We start from the raw sequence: 21824 nt of genomic DNA, 5'->3' as shown, positions 1-21824 counted from the left end.
AACCAGTTGGCTCAAGTGATTCAGTGCTTCACAAAAGCTTCATTTGCCCATCACTACACCAAACTACAGTTAACAAGAAAAATAAAAGTTAGTTCAGCTGCTCACTGGGAACAACAAGAGGTACTCACAAGGATGCAGATTCTCTGGATAACACTACTGAACAAGACGGAACTATCTGGCACTGTAGTGAGAGTCAAGACCAGCTTTATAGGGTGGTTGATGATTGTTGAGTGGAACCTGGTGTGCCTCATTGTCCACGCATCCTCCACTCACAAGCCCTGCAGGTCCTGGAAGGAGAAAAAGGGAAAACACAAAAAAACTGCCACAGAAACCCAAACCACAACACTTCCAACCCTATCCTTAATCACCGTAACCTGCTGCACGTCTTTCCCATCTCTGTCTCTCTATCTTGCCAGAGATATACAGATCAGTCTCTCCCTCCTTGCTGTCTAACCTAGCATACAAGTCATCATTAGCCCCTTGTTTGGCCTTTGCTACCTCTACTTTCACAGTACGCTGCATCTCCCTGTACTCCTGTCTACTCTCCTCAATCCTCTCAGTGTCCGACTTCTTCTTAGCTAACCTCTTTCTCTGTATACACTCTTGTACCTCCTTATTCCACCACCAAGTCTCCTTATCTACTTTCCTTCGAGATGACACACTGAGTACTTTCCTACCTGTCTCCCTGATCACATTAGCTTTAGTTGTCCAGTCATCTGGAAGCACCTCCTGACCACCCAGAGCCTGTCTTAACTCCTTCCTAAAAGTCATGCAACAATCTTCGTTTTTTAGCTTCCACCATTTTGTCGTCTGTTCTGTCTTTGTCATCTTCATCTTCCTCACCACCAGAGTCATCCTACACACCACCAACTTATGCTGTTTGGCTACACTCTCGCCTACCACTGCTTTGCAGTCACTGATCTCCTTCAGATTACACCGTCTACACAAGATGTAGTCTACCTGTGTGCTCCTACCTCCACTCTTATAGGTCACCCTATGTTTCTGCCTCTTCTGGAAGAAAGTATTCACTACAGCCATTTCCATCCTTTTTGCAAAGTCAACCACCATCTGTCCTTCTGCGTTCCTCTCCTGGATACCAAACCTGCCCATCTCCTCCTCATCACCTCTGTTTCCTGCACCAACATGTCTATTGAAGTCTGCACCAATGACAACTCTCTCACTTCTAGGTATGCTCAACATCACTTCATCAAAGTCCAGCCAGAATTTCTCCTTCTCCTCCAGCTCACATCCTACCTGTGGAGCATACCCGCTAACAACATTGAACATCACACCTTCTATTTCTAGCTTCAGACTCATCACTCTATCTGACACTTTTTTTAACCTCCAGGACATTCATAACAAACTTGTCCTTCGTGATAAGTTCTACTCCATTTCTCTTCCAATCTACACCATGATAGAACAACTTGAACCCTGCTCCCAAACTTCTAGCCTTGCTACCTTTCCACCTGGTCTCCTGGACACACAGTATGTCTACCTTCCACCTGTGCATCGCGTCAACCAACTCTACCTTTTCCTGTCATAGTTCCAACGTTCACCATCCCTACTCTCAGTCCTATACTCTTGGCGTTCCTCTTCTGTCTCTTCCTACGAACACATTTTCCTTCTCTCCTTTTAGTCCAATTTCCACCGGCACCCTGTAGGTAGGATATTCTGAACCAGAAAGCTCTTTAATGAACAAAGAACCACTCTTTGCTAAACCTGTACTGTGACTGCCTAAAGATTCCTCTCCTGAATCTTTAGGGAGAAGAATTCAAGCTAATAACAATGGACTACTTTCTTCTTCTTTATTCTTACATTCTTACGCTTAAATCTGTTATAAAGTATCTTTTATTAGAATTTAACATTCATTCACTTGATAGACATTCTAAGTGAAACCTATGACTCATACAAACTTCAGTTGGTTTGAGCCTCTAATTATTTGATCTAAATTTTATACCAAAAAGTTCATTTGCACTGGCAGGTCAAGTGGAAAAAAAAAAGGTTGGACATGCAAACCTGCTCATGAGGGAAAAATCATGTTTATGTAACAGTTGGGACTGAAACCTTCAGGCCTGAGTGTTACGCAGACGTTTTTAATGATTAACGGTTTAGGGGATGCACAGCGACTTCCTTATCTTTTATAAACTGGGGCACATCGACCCACCGACTCGTCATCTCACTGTGTATAGAAAGCAGGAGGAGTGAATGGGAGAAGACGGAGGGAGATAAAATCAGAAAATGTTTTGAAGGGCAACAGTCACTCTAGCTGCCGATACTGTTTTCTGATTTTGCTGCACAGGTCACATCGTTGGATCATGTTGTCCATCTCCATACCAAGACCAAAATGCCTGCAGAAACCTTTGGCTGTTCCACAGCGTCACATGTTTGGACCGGGACCTTCGAATGTTCCTCCACGGATCATTGAGGCCGGGGCAAAGCCTGTCATTGGACACATGCATCCAGAATTACTTCAGGTAACACAGAGGGTTTAAATATTATACTTAAGATAATGGTCGGTTTGTAGATTCATCTCTAAAAATACTAAATGTCAAATTACAGCAGTTTAAACTCAAACAATATAAATTGCCTGCTCTGCAGCACTGAAACTGTTGCATTCAATGAAATGTTTGTAAACACAGTGTGTGTGTGTGTGTGTGTGTGTGTGTGTGTGTGTGTGTGTGTGTGTGTGTGTGTGTGTGTGTGTGTGTGTGTGTGTGTGTGTGTGTGTGTGTGTGTGTGTGTGTGTGTGTTTGTATTACTCCCTTTGTGAGGGCACAATTCAGATTAGACCACTGTAGGGCGGATATATTTTCATCATGAGGACAAGTTGGTCTTTGTTGCTCTAAAGCAGTCTGGTAGGATTTTTTGGCCCGTTTTTTTGGCCTGTGCCTGATGTCTAAATGTTATGTTTGGCTCACCAGACGGAAAACAGATTTAGAATGTCGTTTCTTTACTCAACTCATGGAGGAAGCATCATAGAACATGTCTGTCATCTGTCATAAGACTGACACTGCTACCTCTGCTTGGGAGGGCTGTCAGTCCAGAGAGATCTGTAGGTGTTCGCAGCCCACACTTAGTTCATATTTTTTCCGACAGTTAGGGTTATCACCCACATGATAGAGCATATATCTGTGACAAAAATGTTGGTTTTTATGAACGGCAGTCAAAGTGAAGATTTCCGTGTGAATGGCTGTAACAGCACTTTTCGGTCTTGACACATCTTGCCTGCAACGAAAACTGCTGTGACATCATGTGTGTGTGACCCTTGTCTACATGTACAAACAGAATGGATGTAGTTAAAACCATGTTGGTGGCAACAATTCTCCAGGCATTTTTTTTACCCATCTTGTTGTTGAATATTTGTTCTTCATTTTTTTCTTTATTAGAGTCATAAGGTTTACTTAGTGCATATTTTTCCTAATCGCCCCGTCTCTATTTTTGTTACTGATGATTTTCTTTTGATACAAATAAACCTAGGAGGATCGTCCCCATCTTGTTGTCCATGGAACCCTGTTTATATGTACAATGACAATAAAATTAATTAATTCATTCATCCACTTATGTATGTTCCTCAACAAAGGTGCCGACTGAACTCAAGGTGTCTCAGCAGGAGAACCACACTGTTATATTTTTTTCCATTAATGTGGAAAATGGTCAGTCTTTGACAGTAAAGAGACTAGCTTTGCAAAAACTGCCAAACACTGAATGAATGGCAGACTTGGCTTTAACAAACAGAACAAGGTATCTGAATGTACTGCATGAAAGCCTTCAAGGGAAAGATGCAGTGTAGTGTAGTGATCCAACTAGTTTCACACATCACAGCCTTTTCCAGAGACACTTGTCACTAACAACTTGTCACGCATTCATCTCTGTGGGATGTCATTGTTAGTGATACGTGTGTGCAAATGAAACACAAGACAGCAGATTTCATGTCTCTCGCTAGTGAATTCAGTAACCACTTTAGGGATTATGCTGCAGTCAACAGGACGTGTTGTTACTCCACTTTCCCTTCACTATGAATCCTGATCAGATCCTTCCTCATCTGATGGAGCTGATGTAGCTTCAGTGTGACTGGAGAGATGCAGCAACACCTGCAGCTCTTGTGTCTTTTTACCAGCATATGGTTAAGAGCACGTTTCCACAGATATTCACATTCACAAAGAAAATGTTGAACTTAAACTTTTTTGGTTCATCATATTTGTTTGAACAGACTTTGTTATGAACTTGAACAAAAAGCATTTGTGATTAAGACTAAGTAACTTCCACCTACATAACATTTTATGTACATCTACTACTGCTGTCAAACCAGACTTGCCAGACGTACTGAATGACGTACCGAGGGACTCTTGGCCCTCTGATATGTTCACAAAATTTTGACACGCCTGCTTCAAAAGACTGTTTAAAGCACATGTGTCAAACTCAAGGCCCGAGTGCCAAATGTGGCCCGCCACATCATTTTTTGGCCCATGCGAGCATAACAGCTCAGAGTGTCTAAAAATAAATGGATCAAAAGTGTGCTACATTTCCAACAATGCAGTAATTAGACCCATTTTAACGTTGACAAAAAAGTCTTGAACAAAGGTGATGTCCTAACTTGTGTTTGATGTTATTTTTTATTTTGCTTGGATAGTTTGATCCCTGATTGATGGAGTTTTGTGGGTTACATAACCTGATAAATTAAGAGGATTTATGTTATAAGAAACAAGAAAACTTTGTTTCTGTGCAACTGTAATATTTGTAACTTGAATAAGTAATAAATTTAGAGTTATTTAATGTTAGGGAGTAGTTACATTTATTATATGTTACACTGTGTTACATTTGGGCGGCACACCTCACAACACAGCGGACCTGGGTTCGAGTCCCGCTCTGTGCAGAGTTCGCATGCTCTCCCCGTGTCTGTGTGGGTTCTCTTCGGGTTCTCCGGCTTCCTCCCACCTCCAAAAGCATGCGCTTCAGGTTGATTGGCCGTTCCAAATTGCCCGTAGGAATGAGTGTGTGTGTGCAAGGTTGTATGTCTTTGTGTGTGGCTCCGCGGTGCACTGGCGTCGTGCCCGGAGTGTACCCCGCCTCACGCCCTATGCTGCCGAGATAGGCTCCGGCTCGCTGTGACCCACTGCGGTGGATACAGCGGTGGTAATCTGAAGATGACTGTGTTACTTTTAGTTACATTTATAATTTACATCTGGCCCTTTGAGGACAGCCATTATGCTGATGTGGCCTTTCATGAAAATGAGTTTGACACCCCTGGTTTAAAGGTTCAGAGTTAATTTTCATGTTAAGATTTCAATTTACTTTAAACCATTAATGGTTTGATTGTGGACTTGGTTACAATTGGGGTGAAATCTATAAGACCATAAAGAAATGTCAGCCAAAAAGAACATGTTTAAAAAATATAAGTGATAAGATTCCCTGGTGCAAATTATTCTTTAAAATGGTTTAGATGGATGTCTTTAAAATCACAACTGATTAATTAACCACTGTTATTCCTAGTCTGCTTGTGATTGGACAGTTAACTCGAGTTACCGGTCACAGACTAGCACACAATACAATAAGGTCAAAAGGATAACATCGTAGAAAAAAACATAGTCCTGAAGACCTTTCTCATCTATATCAACCTTTTTTCTTTGTCAGATAATGGACGACATCAAAAGTGGAATCCAATACATCTTCCAGACTCAGAACCCCATGACTTTAGCAGTGAGCAGCACTGGCCACAGTGCCATGGAGTGTGCCTTTGTTAACTCAGTGGAGCCTGGAGATGGAGTCCTGGTTGCAGTCAATGGCCTATGGGGAGAACGAGCCATGGATATAGCAGAGAGGCTGGGTGAGGGGGAAGGGTTTGTATGTGTCTGTATAAGTCCAGGAGTCTGGGTCCTGCCCAGAGTTTTTCTCCTCTGCTGTCATTTCTGCTTGCTCTGGAGGGTTCTGTTGGGTTTTTCTTTCTGTCAAAGCACTTCAAAATGCCTTATGATGTAAAGCACTTTGACAGTAAGAGTAACTTTATAAATAAGTTGATTAGCATTTGTCAAGAAATGTGGAAATACCACAACTGACAATGCCTAGTCCTTCTCGCTCGACTTTATACTCAACCCCATTGGAATTACTTATGATGTCTAATCTTTAAAGCATGGTCACATTTAATATAATGGTTTGATAGATTGATCAACATTATCCTGAAAGATCTGGGCAATGTTGATTTTTGGAAACACTGCATTTTTTACTTTCATTTGCTGTACTAGAACTTCCAAAAGCAAAACTGTATGTGAGGTCCGTACTCATCATACTGAAGGAATGAAATAATAACAGGTTAATCCATTGAAATCATGCAAGAGGGAGGACGACTTTATCTTTCTATCTAGTCCAGCAAGGTCCAGGTTGTATCCCGCCTCCTGCACAAAGTCAGCTGGAAAAGTCCGCAGGGCCCCACCACTCATCACAGGATAAACAGGCTAATGAATTGTTATCATGTGTCATTAAACAGGTTCCAGAGTAAATACCATTGTGGCGCCTCCTGGAGCCTTCTTCAGTAATGCAGAAATTGAACAGGTATCTGTCCGACTCTCCAATCCCAAAGTCATTTAAATAAGTTCCGACAAAATGTCCCATTCTGCATGATGAAACTTGTCTTTTCACAGGCTTTGTCAAAATACAGGCCAGTGATGTTCTTCCTTGCACATGGAGAATCTTCTACAGGAGTCCTACATCCTTTAGATGGTATTGGACAGCTGTGTCATAAGTAAGATGCAGCATCTATGACTTTGTCATCTTCACATTTATGCTAAAGAGGAATGCCAATAACAGTTATGACTGTGCCTACAGGTATAACTGCCTGTTTGTCGTTGACTCTGTAGCATCTTTTGGAAGCGCCCCGTTGTGCATGGACCAACAAGGTTTTGTATCTAATCTTTATTGGTGATCCCAGTCTGTCTGGAGCTGATTATAAAACCGTTCACAGTGTAAAGTTGATTGGTGACACCAAAGCCTGATCATGTTGTGGGTGTTTGTATGTGCAGACATAGACATTGTGTACACCGGATCCCAAAAGGTTCTGAATGCTCCTCCTGGTACAGCACCTATATCCTTCAGTGAACGAGCATGGTGAGCAATACAGGCAGTAAATACAGTTAACAGTTTAGATTATATGGAGCAAATTAAGGTTGGGTGTGCCCACAGCCAGAAAATATTCAACCGGAAAACAAAACCTGTGTCGTTCGCCTTGGATTTAAAATGGCTTGCCAGCTATTGGGGATGTGACGGCAAGCCTTCACGAGTGTGAGACATTTCCTTCTGCCTACATGAACACTTTAGATCAGTGTCCCTGTAGCAGTTCTGAACATTGTGCCGTCATTTCCATTTCTTCTCTACAGATATCACCACACAGGTCCAGTCAGTGGTTTCTACTCACTGAGGGAAAGTCTGGCAGTCTTTGCTGAAGAGGTGGGACATGTTCAGTCAAAATGTATTGATTTTGAATCAGGTTCTCCATTTTAACAGTTCTGTACAAAGGTCCATTTTTCCAATACTGTTGTATCAATTAGATATGAGATACCATTAGCTGCCTTTCCTCAAATTTATTGAGCACCCCCTTCTCCGATTCTTCTCGGACATCCAAAGGGCCTGGAGAAGTCATGGGAAAGGCATGGAAAAGTTGCAGAGTATTTCCATGCTGGCCTCGAGAACATGGGTCTCAAACTTTTCGTCAAAGAAAAAGTGAGTTTTAAGGCAATAAGGTACTTTTTTATTGTAATGAATGAATGAATGATTAACAGTTTCAATGAAAAATCTTAACTAATAAGTAACTAATGGCTGTTATAGAAAGCAAGACTACCTGCAGTTACCACCATAGTTGCTCCTCATGGATATGACTGGAAAGAGATCCAATCATACATCATGAAAACACATGACTTAGAGATTTCGGGGGGTCTAGGGCCATCTGCTGGTTTGGTAAGAGATGATGTGTTTACATATTAAAATATTACTTTTTCTTTATGCTTATTAAGATGTTGCTTTGGTCCTGTGTTGACTCATTCCCAGATATTTTTGGTCTTTTCAGGTGCTGCGCGTGGGACTTATGGGATGTAACAGTACCAAGGAAAATGTTGACATGGTATTGGCAGCCCTGAAAGATGCACTGAAACACTGCCACAAAAGCAAAGTTTGACATGATGCTGTTACATGCTGTAGAATGAACACTAAGTTAACCCTGTTGTAATCAGAAAGAGACAGTGGGTAGTATAGTAAATAAAATAGCATACAGTGGAGCTCAGAGATTAGTTGTGAGGCTGTCTTTATGATTCTATTGTACTTTTGGAGAATTAAGGGTTACAATACATGAAAAAGTTTTGAGTGGCTTGTGAAATGCAAAAAAAGAGCATGCCCTCATCGAAAATCTCCAGCTTGAGTTAACTGGTATAAAAGGAGAATCCAAAGAGGAGGAGACTTCCTGAATAAAGATGGGGAGAGGTTCACTACTCGATCAAAATCCACACTGGTAAATTATACAATTATTTTAGAAGAATATTTCTCAATACAAGACTGCAAAGACTTTTTAAAGAATTTGTAATGAATTTCATCATTTACAATACAAAATATCTTTAAAAGCCATCAACCAATGCTGATGGCTGAGAGCAAAAGGCCCTGAATCAGAAAAAAAAATCAGGCACAATCCTAGAGTGCACATTACTTCATGGGCAATGAAGGTTTTTAATTTAATGTAATGATTGTTTCTGTTGTGGCTATTGAAAATGTGTGGTATAGTAATGTAGATAATGCTTCAATTTTGGTAATAAAGAAAAAACAAATATTGACAGACCCCTCTGTAAGAATAGTGTCACTTCTCTTCATGCCAGGCATAAGCTTCAATTCTCTTTATATACAGTATATATACATACATACATACATACATACATACACACACACACTGACTTAATCCCCGAAGGGAAATCAGTGGCAAACTTTTGACAAGACCAGTTAGTATACAGGTAGGTGGAAATTCCTGCTTGGCATTGCTGCTTGTCTCACCTCCTCCGGTGCCCACAGGACAACTGCTTGATCAGCTGCAGGATCATCATCCAGGGACCACTATTCATTGACGTTTCGCCCCTTTAACCCTGGAACGTCTCTTGGTGGCGGGGTAGTGGCAGGGACGTCCCCTTGTCTTTCCCTGCAGCTGTTATTAGGGTTAGCTGTTCTTTCCCCAGCTCCGGTCCCTCCTCCTCAGCCAGAGCCAAAAGCTGCTCTTTTAAGCCTCCTCAGAAAGGTCTCTCGTTGCCTTCCTCAAGGGGGACTGTACAAGCTTATTTGAATCAACTTAATTTTAATTGTGTTAAAATGACTTTAAGTTAAACTAACTCATTAATTTTACTTTCATTCTACTCAAGAATATATCACACATTGATATTCCAGTTTTATGATCCGTTAATTCAAACAGTGAGCATCTCATTTAGTTGTGAACATTTTGGCAGCGTGACAGTTTGAGGTATAGCCTGCATTGGTCAGAACGAGGTGTCAACTCTGCAGTATACTGTACTTACAGGCAGAAGGACTAGGTAAACAACACATTACAAATAAGACAATTCCTCTTGCAGTAATTTGAGGATACATGTCTAAACTCTGAACGCAACATATACAGCAATTAAACAACCCTTTACAAACACTGTACTGTACTGTATTGCAACATCTCTTAATTTGAGGACATCAATATCTAAACTCAACATATGGTAAACACTTTAATTTAGGATAATCTTAAATTACTTTTTAACTCCTGACATTTTTTTAGCACAGCAGCTTAATTTTAAATGTCATTACCTTAGGACTTGCTTTCAGATCATCCAACTCAAGGAAGATCTTTTGAAATACTTCAAAAGTATATTTTAGTTCTTTCGGGTAGCTGAGGTTGAATGCATATATTAGCCCCATTAGCAGGGCACAGGCTCTGGGAATATCCACCACATCCATTAGGACCTCGGTTCCATTCAAGACAATCTTGGCGTGGGCTGCGGGTATGCCACCTGGTGTGATGATCTTCATTCCTTGACCTGTGGCATCCTCATCGCCAGCCTGGTGGGTCAGAATCGGCATAAATGTTTCAAGTCGTTTTTTTTGTAGAGGAAACATTTTTACACAGTTCACTCATGTAAACACACTGCTCACTGTTGATTTAATTGTAGAACACATGACACAGCACCACAGTTCTCTCCTAAAAACTTCTCATTCCTGCCCATAGAGCTGTTGCATCACTCTGGATCCACAAGGGGGCATAGCTGTCCTGCTCCGTTCATGTACAGCTCTGGAAAAAAACCCAAAGTATGTGATTTACCTCGTGTTTAAAGAGGTCCTCCTCCTTTTCCCTCAGGCACGCCATTAAGCCACGGATAGCAACTTCTCTCCTTGTCTCCACAGAACTGTCCTGTGAAAGAGTTAAAGAATGTTGAAGAAGATGACGTTTTTTGGTGGTTACATTAAGACAGAATGATGTTTGTGAGGCCTAATTTATACCACCTATAATTTAATTTTTTTATATTATTTTTCTTAGACTAAGGGATAAACGACTATCAGACATGTTTCCTCGACATTTAGAAGACAAACCATCTTAGAATTGATGTTAAATTACGTTTTGGTCACTTGTACTATCATGTTAAAAAATGTAATATCTTTAATAAGTAACTTTATTTCTTCATACCTTTAGGAGGATGTTCTGTAATTGCAGAATCCTCATTTTTGCAGCACCCCCCCTCGACGAAAGCAAAGATAAAATTTTTAAGGAGTATTGGTCCAGATTTGCCAAAAACGTCGTCTCTAGGTTCACAGTGGTGATGCGTTTGAATTCCTGGTTAATCTGAATAAAAACGAACAAATACGCACAATATGATAATCAACTAAATTTACTTGAACCAAATATCATACTGCGTTCTCTTAGGGAAAATTATTTACCTGAGCTGCACTGAAGAGAGCAGGCCATCTTTGTTTCAGGTCACTGATGGACAACTCCTGATTGACAACCTCCTGCCTGCGAAGTGAGAACGTCTTTGCCATTTTCTCACTGATGATCTGCGAGTTGTTCGTCTTTGTCACTTCGTGAAGGAGCTCCCGTCTTTCACCTTCCAAACTTTCCTCCGTTTCTCCTGGTGGATGAGGGGGTAAAAAGTTCACTTCTGACTTTTTTGGCTTTTTGACGTTCTTTGCAGCTGCTCTGTCATGTGGTCTCTTCTGCCTGAGAGAGTTGACATCAAGTTCAGGGCATCCAAGCCCTCTGAGTTTTGATCTGTAGTTTGCCATTTTATATTTCAGTCGCTGGTGCCATCCATAGCATCCATTGTGTGAGCCTGCTTCTGTAAGGCAAGGGTGCTTCTGAATCAACGCCTTAGCAACACTGGTCAACTGTGAGCTTGACGGATAGGCGACATACTGAAAAACGCATTCTGCCAACCTTTCCAGGATGTCAGAAAGGACTGAACTGACATTGAGTGGAGCTGCGTTGTTCTTGTGAGCCTCATTTCCCGCGGCGAGCATCAGCTCTGTGTCATACCCAAAGCGAGGTATGGGAAATTCGGCGGGCCATCGTTCTAATCGTTGAGTCCCACAATCAGACAATAGACTCGGTGTATCCTGGGAACTAGAAAAGCAACTGCTTTGGCCTGTGATCGTCGAAGTAGCGTCTGAGAGTAATGTCGGTGCACTGCAAGGGAAAATTTCTGGTTCACTTCCAAAGAGGGTGTTCACTTCTCTTTCAAAGGGAGTGCTTATCTCACTTCCAAAGGGAGTGCTCACTTCTCTTTCAAAGGGAGTGCTAACCTCACTTCCAAAGGGAGTGCTCACTTCTCTTTCAAAGGAAGGGTTCACTTCACTTTCAAAGGGAGTGTTCACTTCAGTAAGGTTCAGTGTAAATGTGGGCTGTTCCACAATTTCAACCACCTTTATTGTGTCTTTGTCCTTGACATCACTTGTCGAGGTAAGACTAAAATATTCTTCACCAAAATCAGAATCTTTGTAATGCAACATGAATTTCCCTCGAAGCCCAAATTTCTCTCCAACAGCGGATTCCAGTTCCCCCACAGTGCTGGGGAGGCCCTGATGTAAGTCCAGTCTGCGAATGTCATGGTCCTGAAGAATAACCCTCAGTTTGGCTGGACGAGACTTTATGGGAGCAACTGTAAGAGGAAATACATCCTTTTAGTTTGATTCACACAATACATTTTTTTTTTTCTACTGAACATTGTATCAGAAGTCATTATTGACACTGATAGTTACCAGAGATAGGGTGCAGACTTGATCAACTTTCAATATCCATTTGCATGGAATTACATCTGTAATTATTAACTATCAAATTACACGAGATAAATTGTATTCCTGTTTTTGTCACATTTGGACACCTGCAATCTGAGCTTGTTTTAATCTGACTACAGTAAATGTTTAAATCCTGTATTTCTATGGCACATAACAGGGGCCAACTTCATCCTCATAAGGATTCCCATTGAAACAAAGTAATAACGGGGCGGCAGTGGCTCAGTGGTAGAGCAAGTCGTCCATTGTTTCAAGATCGGCGGTTCGATTCCGCTCCTGCCCAAAACAACACCCGGAGGTGAGCTGACAGTGGTAGGTGTCAGCTCACCTCCAGAACTGCTGAGGTGCCTTTGAGCACGGTGCTATCCCCCTTACACGTTGGTCATTTGGGGCGCTCCACGTAGGAGCTGCCCGCCACTCTACTTCCTCTGCATGCGTACAGGCCCCCTGTGTGTGTTTGTGTGTTCAGGGCCTGTACACACTTATATATGCATGATTCAAAAAACTAACTAGTGTGCCACCAATTTCCCTGTGGGGATTATAATCAGTATATATAATAAAAATAAAAATTTTTAATTAAATAAGACAAAACCCTTTCTTATATTTTACATTTTCCAAAATTTCCTTGAAGGTCAAATCAAACAAATGATATGTTTAACTCCACTATACGGTATACGTATATACATGAAGGTAGCGTTTCTGGGTAACCATATGCTCCCCAGCCGCAGTGTATGCTGCCATCAGGAAGGAAGATGTCAGACAGCTCATTTGGCTCAATCACCTGAACACTTCCGGTGTTTTAGACTTCCAAGCGTCTAATGTGTTAAACATAATATCTATTTAAACATTTGACAATGGACTCAACCTTCCCATTTACAACATAACTGTCAGAGTCCTCATCATTACCTGTAACTTTGCTCGTCTGCTTGAATTGATCTGCAGATATTGAGAATGACTCCGCGATGGTCGGCAAAACCTCTGAGGATGCGACATTTTTGTTTTCAGTTTCCTTAGCCCGACCGGACAGACCATTAACTTGCGATAATAATGGAGCCAAGTTTGCAATGAATTTGACTCCCAGAACCTGTCCAGCGCTGATGAGCTCCTCAAGCATGTCAGAGCGGACACAGCAGATCTTGGAGCTGTAAATATAATTGAGAATCTCCTCAAAGATGTCTGCTCTGACGAAGTTTAACTCGATCACTTGTCCAGCGACACTGAAGAGCTGTTGGAAATACACACTGGAGGCAGACAAGACTGTTTTGTGAGCTCGGAACTTCTTGTCCCGTATGATAATGGTGACATCACAAAATAATCCATGGCTTCGCTGTTCATTCATCGACTTCAGCACAGACGTGCAATACTGTGTGTCAGTCGCAGATATCAGCTGAAGACTTGGCATGTCTGTAGAGAGAAAAACAATCAAAAAGAGAAACTAATCAGACTTAATGTGCAGAAAAAGTTGGTAGTAGTAGTAGCAGTAGAACTTTATTGATCACTTAAGGAGGTTCCGTCAGGGACACGGACTTCTGTCACACTACACACTAATGCACAGAAAAAGGTTTGTTTTACCATTTTGATATGCAGAACGCCTCTTAAGTCCAGACGCTTAGAAGATGAATTAAATTTATTTTTAGTTCAGCAATCTGAATCAACTCCACCAAATCTGGAAGACAAACCTGTCTAAACATTGTGTCAAGATCATTATAGTGGAGTAACTGGTGCCACTGCAACACACTGTGGTTGGCATTTGAACAAATGACATGCTGGGAAATTTTATCAATTTATTAAGTTGATAAAGTGTGAAATATTTTCTTTTGGTAAAAGCTTTTAGACTAAGAGCTAACTTGAAAGTTACAATACCTAGGAAGACAGTGTGCGGTAAATCAGGTAGCTCGTCTTGATAAAACATCACAATATTTTATCTTTTCACTCTGTGGTCTCTTTACTTCACAACAATGACGCCCACTTGTCTGTTGTGTCTGAACTGGTCCATGTGCTCTTATACTGTCCTGGGATGAAATGCACCAGCTCTGACTTCCCTTACCTGGAACTGGGAGCTTTCTACCTTACAGAACCTGCAGATGTTCCTGAGAAGCTCTCTGCAAATTTTCCAAGGATGTTGGCACCAAGGGTGTCTGTAACAACACAACAGACAGTGCCTTTAACCTGAATGTCTCTTCTTCTTTTCCTTTCGGCTTTTCCCTTCAGGGGTCGCCACAGCGAATCAATTTCCTCCATCTAACCCTGTCCTTTGAATCCTCTTCTCTCACACCAACTACCTTCATGTCTTCCCTCACTACATCCATAAACCTCCTCTTTGGTCTTCCTCTAGTCCTCCTGCCTGGCAGTTCAAAACTCAACATCCGTCTACCAATATGTTCACTATCTCTCCTCTGGACATGTCCAAACCATCTCAGTCTGGCCTCTCTGACTTTATCTCCAAAACCTCTAACATGTGCTGTCCCTCTGATATACTCATTCCTGATCCTATCCTTCCTGGTCACTCCCAGAGAGAGCCTCAGCATCTTCATCTCTGCTACCTCCAGCTCTGTCTCCTGTCTTTTCTTCAGTGACACTGTCTCTAGACCAAACAACATCGCTGGTCTCACCACAGTTTTGTACACCTTTCCTTTCATTTTAGCTGAAACTCTTCTATCACACATCACACCTGACACCTTCCTCCATCCGTTCCATCCTGCCTGTACACGCTTCTTCACCTCTTTTCCACACTCTCCATTGCTCTGGACTGTTGAGCCTAAGTACTTAAAATCCTCCACCTTCTTGATCTCTTCTCCCTGTAACCTCACTCTTCCACTTGGGTTCCTCTCATTCACACACATGTACTCTGTTTTACTGCGGCTAACCTTCATTTCTCTCCTTTCCAGGACAAACCTCCACCTCTCTAGCTTCTCCTCCACCTGTTCCCTGCTCTCACTACAGATCACAATGTCATCTGCAAACATCATAGTCCATGGAGATTCCTGTCTAACCTCGTCTGTCAGCCTGTCCATCACCATAGCGAACAAGAAGGGGCTCAGAGCTGATCCCTGATGCAGTCCCAACTCCACCTTGAACTCCTCTGTCACACCTACACACACCTCACCACTGTCTTACAGTCCTCATGCATGTCCTGCACCGCTCTAACATACTTCTCTGCCACTCCAGACTTCCTCATACAATACCACAGTTCCTCTCTGGGCACCCTGTCATAAACTTTCTCCAGATCTACAAAAACACAATGCAGCTCCCTCTGGCCTTCTCTGTACTTCTCTATCAACATCCTCAACGCAAATACTGCATCTGTAGTACTCTTTTTTGGCATGAAACCATACTGCTGCTCACAAATGTTCACTTCTGCCCTTAGTCTAGCTTCCACTACTCTCTCCCATAACTTCATTGTATGGCTCATCATTTAACCTGAATGTCTAACAAAGGAATATGAAGTCCCTCTTCTTGAAGGCTGGCAAGACCTTTATCAAGAGGTTCCATCACAAAACTACAGCCAAACTTTTTGATATAATCAGAGAACAGCTGGGTAAATTGATGTCAGTGATGACTTAAGCAGTGGTGAAACCCAATACACAACAGTAATTTTGTGGGGGGGTTTTCTTGAAGTGCCAAAACAATCACACACTTCAAAATCATCCACACACACACAATGAGAGAAGTAACTGGATTATCTTCTGACAGCTTTTTAAAATGTGTGCCATCCTGCAATGAATTGTATTGACTTTCAGTACTGCTAAGCGTTTCACAGACTTGTTTGAGCCAATCTAGGATTTCTTTTGTTTTTCCAAAACAAACATTGGCACATACTGGAAACTTGTCTTCTTTCTTTGCAGTATATTCTCAAATGCTCCTTGAAATACTCACTTCTTTTGTAGGAGGTAGAACAAGGACTATTGCTCCTTCGGTTTGATGTAATTCGGTTGCACTCAAATAGGTCTGCAACCATCTCTGAGATGACATCAACCTCAATTATGTTTCTATAAATGTGTCTGTAAAATGTCTTTTAAAATAAGACCTAAAGCTGTTGACTAAATAAAGTGCAGTTCTCCAGGTAACTCATTGAATATGCTTTCCCATTTAAACAGCAGGTGGGCTCTGTGTTTTTCTATTAAATTAGGTAATTCCTTCATTTCATCATCTTCACTCACTGAACCTTCAGTATCATCATCCTCCTCACTCATTTCCCTGCACTGAGGGGATTGACATACCTCTTCAAAAACTCGGTTTAAATCATCAATGGTGTGAGGAGTGTGGTACCACGAACATGAATTTTTTTTCTTGTTTTTACTAAGCACATGTTAGAGGTTTTGGAGATAAAGTCAGAGCGGTCAGACTGAGATGGTTTGGACATGTCCAGAGGAGAGATAGTGAATATATTGGTAGAAGGATGCTGAGTTTTGAACTGCCAGGCAGGAGGCCTAGAAGAAGACCAAAGAGAAGGTTTATGGATGTAGTGAAAGAGGACATGAAGGTAGTTGGTGTGAGAGAAGAGGATGCAGAAGACAGGGTTAGATGGAGGCAACTGATTCGCTGTGGCGACCCCTGAAAGGAAAAGCCCAAAGGAAAAGAAGACTAAATAAATAATAAACACCAATCCAATGCGTTTCAACTTTATTAGCAGAGTCCTCGTGTGTTTTTGCATGTTTTGCTAGCTTGGGAGTTTCAATTCGGTGGTAATGAATGGGTTCCTGTCGGAGCGGCCCCTTTAAGAACGTAGTCACGTGACCGTGGGACGCACGGTGCTTCAAGAGTTACAGACGTGGAGAGCATCCGGTGATTTTCCAAAATAAAACGTTCAGAATCAGATAATACATAAAACGACATAAGTTATGTATTCTTTCTGTGCGCACTGGTACCAATTAAACCTCGAACAGATAGCAGTCCGGCCCAAAGGGTTGGGACCACACTTAAATACACAATAGCACTCCTAATAAAGACAACAGGGAGCTCTCCACCTGGAGCATTTCCAAGCTGTTAGCAGACCTGTTCAAATCTGCACATTTTACACGCCGACTCCATCTCTGAAAACTAGCACTTCTGTGGAACACCTTTGGTCGATCAGAAGGCCATGGTGCCTGCAACTCGCAACTTAAGAACAATACATGTGATGTGACCGTTTTTTCTTCCAAGATGTAAGACAAAACAAAACATTCATACAAACTATAATGCAACGGGCAGTGGTCAAAACACGCTCGTTGTTACAAAGAGAACGGTATTCTCGTCAATGCGGATTGTAGTGGTTCTGTAATGGATGTTTAAAATAACCCAAATGTCACCTAGTCATGAGGCTTTTGCTGCTCAAACATTACTAATTTTAAACACGCTTAAAACGAAGGAAGTTAACCAACGCCAATCTACACTTGTTACCTAATAAACAATACATAGGTGAGACCGAATTACTAGTACAAATAAGTTACTGCTAGTTTACTGCTAGCTTACACAGAAGCTACAGCGCATGACCAACACAAATCACCTCCTGTTGTGTAAAACTATTTCTCATACTGACTACTGAGTAGCTGCTCTGACTAATATGAATCAAGTTTTACTCACCAGACCGCAGAGAGCCGATGTGTGCTGTGTTCACTGGAGAGTTCCACTTCTCTGTGCCGATGCCTCATGGTCTGTTCGCGCTCAGCCCACTCCGCTCCTTACGTAACACGGACATGGGATTTTTAAGTTGTGCCGACTGCCTACAACTACCAGTAGTGTATATTGAGTTAAGGCAGAAATATCTGCACAAACTCCAGAGTAAAAATTATTTTGAGTTAAAATTATTGTATTAATTTACAGTTGGAACAACTTATTAAATTTATCAACCGATTTAAAGTTATCCACTCATTATAATGCAAACACATAAGACTTATTTTTTCATACAGAAAAAGCTGTGATTTTTTTTAGCTGTGATTTTTTTAGCTGTGATTTTTTTTTTATCCCTCTAACTCGATGAATCGTTTTTAAAAGTCACAACAAACTCACTTTATTTAGTAACTAGAATCTTAGGAGTTTATCCCATGAAACTGTTAGGCTTTACAAGCCCAATAAAGTTATTTTGAAAAAAACAAACAAAAAAAACACCACCACCTGAAACCGGAAACACGTCATTTTACGTTTGTTTACGACTTGCTGCTTCAGACTGGAGGAAAAGGCGGGTAAATGACCCAGAGTCCACCGTTTTGGTACGGGTGTATCGACTCCTCCGCGGACCGTGGGCTGCCAGCCGTCATGGCGAGTCGGAGAGGAGCTCTCATCGTGCTGGAGGGAGTGGACAAGGCCGGTAAAACCACGCAGTGCAGGAAGCTCGTGGAGGCGCTGCAGCGAAGCGGCCGGGCCGCCGAGATGATGAGGTTTCCTGGTAGGTTGTCCCGCCAGTGTTAGCGTGAGGAGTGTTGCTTTCTGATCAGGCTTCTGAAGGTGTCTACGGTCACCTCCCTGCATTAAAACGAGCCGCGCTGTTGTTGTTGTTGTGGTGCAGACAGGACCACCACGATCGGACAGCTGATCAGCGCCTACCTAGAGAAGAAGAGCGACCTGGAGGACCACACTGTGCATCTGCTGTTCTCTGCTAACCGCTGGGAGATGGTGTAAGACCAGCACAGACGTGTCGACATTTACCACAACTTTCACACATCGTAGCAGAAAATGCATTTATTAATATTACACCGTAAGTTAGTGTTTCATGAAAGACCAAAATGAACAATGGAGGTTTCTGGTGAGTGTTGTGTGTACATAGCCTGATGATTCTCTTCCATCAGCTCCATTGTTGTGCTCCAGTGATTAAAGCACAAATCGGTGATCCACAATACCGAGAACACACAGTCAGTCCCTCATATGTGATCCTCATGCCTGAAACACTCCCCAGCCCTCACAAATAAAGTAGTGGACCTCAGGTTTGAAGCTAGAGACGGGGAAGTAATTCTTCAGAATTATTTTGTAACAATCTCACGGTTGATTTTGATCTTTTCACGGCATTTGTTGACAAAAGGAATACAACAGCTTTAACCTATTATTGTCAGTAGCTCTGTTTGGTTGACTTGTTTGATTTTCTTATGCAGTCTAATGAAATGATTCTGACCTCAGGCCTTTAATGAAGAAGAAGCTGGAGCAAGGCACCACACTGGTGGTGGACAGGTACGCCTTCTCGGGCGTTGCTTTCACCAGTGCCAAACCGGTGAGTCCTCTCTCAGTGATCAAACTGCACCCATCAGACCGTGTGTGAGAGGAACATTCTGATGTCACTTTCAGGGTTTCAGCCTGGAGTGGTGCAAGAACCCTGACATGGGACTGCCAAATCCAGATCTTGTTATGTTCCTTCAGCTCAGTCCAGCTGAGGCTGCTCTCAGGGGTCAGTTTGGAGAAGAGCGATATGAAACGGGTGTTTTCCAAAGAGAGGTTCAACAGAAATTTGAACAGCTGATGAAGGATCCTTCAGTCAACTGGCAGGTGAGAAACCAATCTGGTTTGGAGAGCTCATTAAAATCCATTTAGGGTGAGTCTATCACAAGGTGTTCACATCTCTGCTTATTCTGCATTTCAGCAAACTGATCTCAGTTCCCCAATCATTATTAATATAAACACGTACATCCCTGGGACAACCTCAAGGACAGAATCAAGCTAATAGACAACTTATTACGAATTTCTGAAACACTGCATTATCCAGCATTTATACTGGTTTTCTGAAAACAAACTCTCAGAAAACTGATTTTTTTTTGGGTACGTTCCACAACACAGAAATGACCTATATTTTGTAGTTTACTGTCAAAAATATCTTTTTTCATACATTTGATGTAATTAAAAAATCTTGTACCTGCTAAATATTAGCAGGTACCAACAAAAGAAAAATCTTAGTAGATTACAGTTTAATGTTAAATCTACAAAAGGCTCCAACCATTGAGTCAGGTTTCTGCTGACTCAACAGAACTGCATGATTTTTGCATCATTAAAGGAGGTTCAGTTTCCCATGCTTGTCCCTAAAAAAATAAATGAAATTCACATATTTTTGGGGTCCAGTATTATATTCCTAAGTGCCAAAAATCAGTCTGAAGGTTCTGACCTAAAATACCTCTCTGATCACATTTTATGGGATGCCTGTGCTTCTGTCTGTCCTCTGGTCATAGACTGTGGCATAAAATAAAAATGAGGTGGGCCACACCCTTTTCCAGAAGTGGATGTGGCTTGTGTGTGTGATCTGAACAGTGCTTCACAGAAAGTATTTTCAGACAGGTGCAGCCAACAACAGGGTGCTTAATTTTCTCTAATGTTTGGCATCTGTATACAGAATGGGGATAGGGTTTTTTTTAACTACAAAAAGTGAATTTTATAATTATAATATAGGACATTGATGTTATGCATCTCATATTGTTTTCCTCAGTTTGCTTATTTTTTCATCCTGAAGCCTGTCTGAACTATTTTGTGTCATTCTGTAGTGATAGAGATTATGGTCTGTCCACATCAACACATTGTTCCTCTGGTAGTGGGAGCCTTTGTTCCTCGTGTAGGATACACATGTCAAACTCAAACCCCGGGGGCCAAATGTGGCCTGCCACATCATTTTATGTGGCCTGCCAGAGCATAAAAGGTCAGAGTATCTAAAAAGAAATAGGTCAAGTGTGCTTTGACCAAAACTATCTTTCCGACAATGTAGTAATTAAGCCCATTTTAAGTTTGACAAAAATGTTTTGAGCAAAGTTAATGTCTTAATTTGTGTTTGATATTATTTTTATTTACTTGGATAGTTTTATCCTTGATTGAAGGATTTATGCAAGTTTCATAACCTGACAAATATAATAGCAACATCCAAACACATTTTTTTTCTATGCAACTGCAGTGTTGGTAACTTGAATAAGTAATAAGTTATTTAACATTAAGGAGTAGTTACATTTATTTTACATTACATTGAGTTACATTTCTAAGTTACATCTGGCCCTTTGAGGACAGATGTTATGCTGATGTGGCCCTCGGTGGAAATGAGTGACACCCCTGGTTTAGGATTAACCCTCTAGTCAGGTCTGCTGCTTACCTTGGCAAATACTGTACGTTTCATTACACTGAATAAAATTGAAAAATCAGACAATGTCTCAGGCATTCTTTCAGGGCAACTCATGACATGTGGGTGAGAGTGTTGCTAAGCATAAGTGAATGTAGTCTGAGTGCTTCAGTCTCAAATAGAACCTCAATACACCTTGGGTGTGATTACACCTGTCAGGGCCAGAGCAGAACAGAACCAGGGAGACATTCCCATCTGTCATTTAAATAGATGAGAGGAAGCAGTTTGTCATATGAGCTTTTTGTTCTAGGTAATCAACGCCTCTCAGAGTATTGAAGATGTGCACAAGGACATCACCTCCCATAGTCTCAATGCCATCAAAACAACTGAGAACCAGCCTCTTGGAAAGCTATGGAAGTGAACCTGGACCGGTCTCCATGAAACTTTTGACAGTCGCTAAATTGCTTGGCAGTATGTTTGAACTTGACACAAAACTGTGTGGAAGAATCTGGAAGAGAAATGCTTTGTCATTCAAATTCATCAAACC

General features: G+C 41.6%; 2 protein-coding genes and 1 long non-coding RNA gene across 4 annotated transcripts; 2 read left to right on the top strand and 1 right to left on the bottom strand.

Annotated features, from left to right (window-relative positions):
* Positions 1-2162: 2162 nt before the first annotated feature.
* agxta (alanine--glyoxylate and serine--pyruvate aminotransferase a) lies at positions 2163-8828 on the top strand. Of its 2 annotated transcripts, XM_068320460.1 has the most exons (11): positions 2167-2474; positions 5632-5824; positions 6482-6546; positions 6636-6736; positions 6820-6890; positions 7014-7098; positions 7174-7272; positions 7368-7437; positions 7615-7710; positions 7816-7944; positions 8054-8828. In XM_068320460.1, exons 1-11 carry the CDS (start codon positions 2316-2318, stop codon positions 8159-8161), a joined length of 1176 nt encoding a protein of 391 aa, XP_068176561.1. In that variant the 5' UTR covers positions 2167-2315; the 3' UTR covers positions 8162-8828. The 2 variants fall into 2 exon arrangements, with proteins under 2 accessions (XP_068176562.1, XP_068176561.1); XM_068320461.1 differs by lacking the exons at positions 7816-7944; positions 8054-8828 and having other exon boundaries at positions 2163-2474; positions 7539-7665.
* Positions 8829-9525: 697 nt separating this feature from the next.
* LOC137599492 (uncharacterized) lies at positions 9526-17934 on the bottom strand. The gene is made up of 6 exons (XR_011036815.1): positions 17845-17934; positions 13189-13686; positions 10933-12149; positions 10682-10837; positions 10319-10408; positions 9526-10059 (listed from the first exon to the last, which is right to left on the bottom strand). It is a non-coding gene; the product is annotated as an uncharacterized lncRNA (long non-coding RNA).
* A 456-nt stretch (positions 17935-18390) lies between these two features.
* dtymk (deoxythymidylate kinase (thymidylate kinase)) lies at positions 18391-21726 on the top strand. Its single transcript, XM_068320207.1, has 5 exons — positions 18391-18646; positions 18767-18875; positions 19372-19462; positions 19537-19734; positions 21588-21726. The coding sequence occupies exons 1-5, from the start codon at positions 18448-18450 to the stop codon at positions 21696-21698; spliced, it is 708 nt and encodes a 235-aa protein (XP_068176308.1). The 5' UTR covers positions 18391-18447; the 3' UTR covers positions 21699-21726.
* Positions 21727-21824: the final 98 nt, after the last annotated feature.

The sequence above is a fragment of the Antennarius striatus genome, chromosome 7 (assembly GCF_040054535.1).
Source record: "Antennarius striatus isolate MH-2024 chromosome 7, ASM4005453v1, whole genome shotgun sequence".
Lineage (NCBI taxonomy): Eukaryota > Metazoa > Chordata > Actinopteri > Lophiiformes > Antennariidae > Antennarius > Antennarius striatus.
The sequence above is the reverse complement of the archived record's forward strand: the minus strand, read 5'-3'. Positions and strand labels throughout refer to the sequence as shown.

What these genes read in the sequence shown, in the direction of transcription:
- agxta (XM_068320460.1), top strand. Translation starts at nt 2,316, where the DNA reads ATGTTGTCCATCTCCATACCAAGACCAAAATGCCTGCAGAAACCTTTG. An exon ending in GTAATGCAGAAATTGAACAG is followed by an intron (nt 6,547 to 6,635) that starts GTATCTGTCCGA and finishes GTCTTTTCACAG; the next exon opens with GCTTTGTCAAAATACAGGCC. An exon ending in ATTGGACAGCTGTGTCATAA is followed by an intron (nt 6,737 to 6,819) that starts GTAAGATGCAGC and finishes CTGTGCCTACAG; the next exon opens with GTATAACTGCCTGTTTGTCG.
- dtymk (XM_068320207.1), top strand. Translation starts at nt 18,448, where the DNA reads ATGACCCAGAGTCCACCGTTTTGGTACGGGTGTATCGACTCCTCCGCG. An exon ending in CGAGATGATGAGGTTTCCTG is followed by an intron (nt 18,647 to 18,766) that starts GTAGGTTGTCCC and finishes GTTGTGGTGCAG; the next exon opens with ACAGGACCACCACGATCGGA. An exon ending in GCTAACCGCTGGGAGATGGT is followed by an intron (nt 18,876 to 19,371) that starts GTAAGACCAGCA and finishes TTCTGACCTCAG; the next exon opens with GCCTTTAATGAAGAAGAAGC.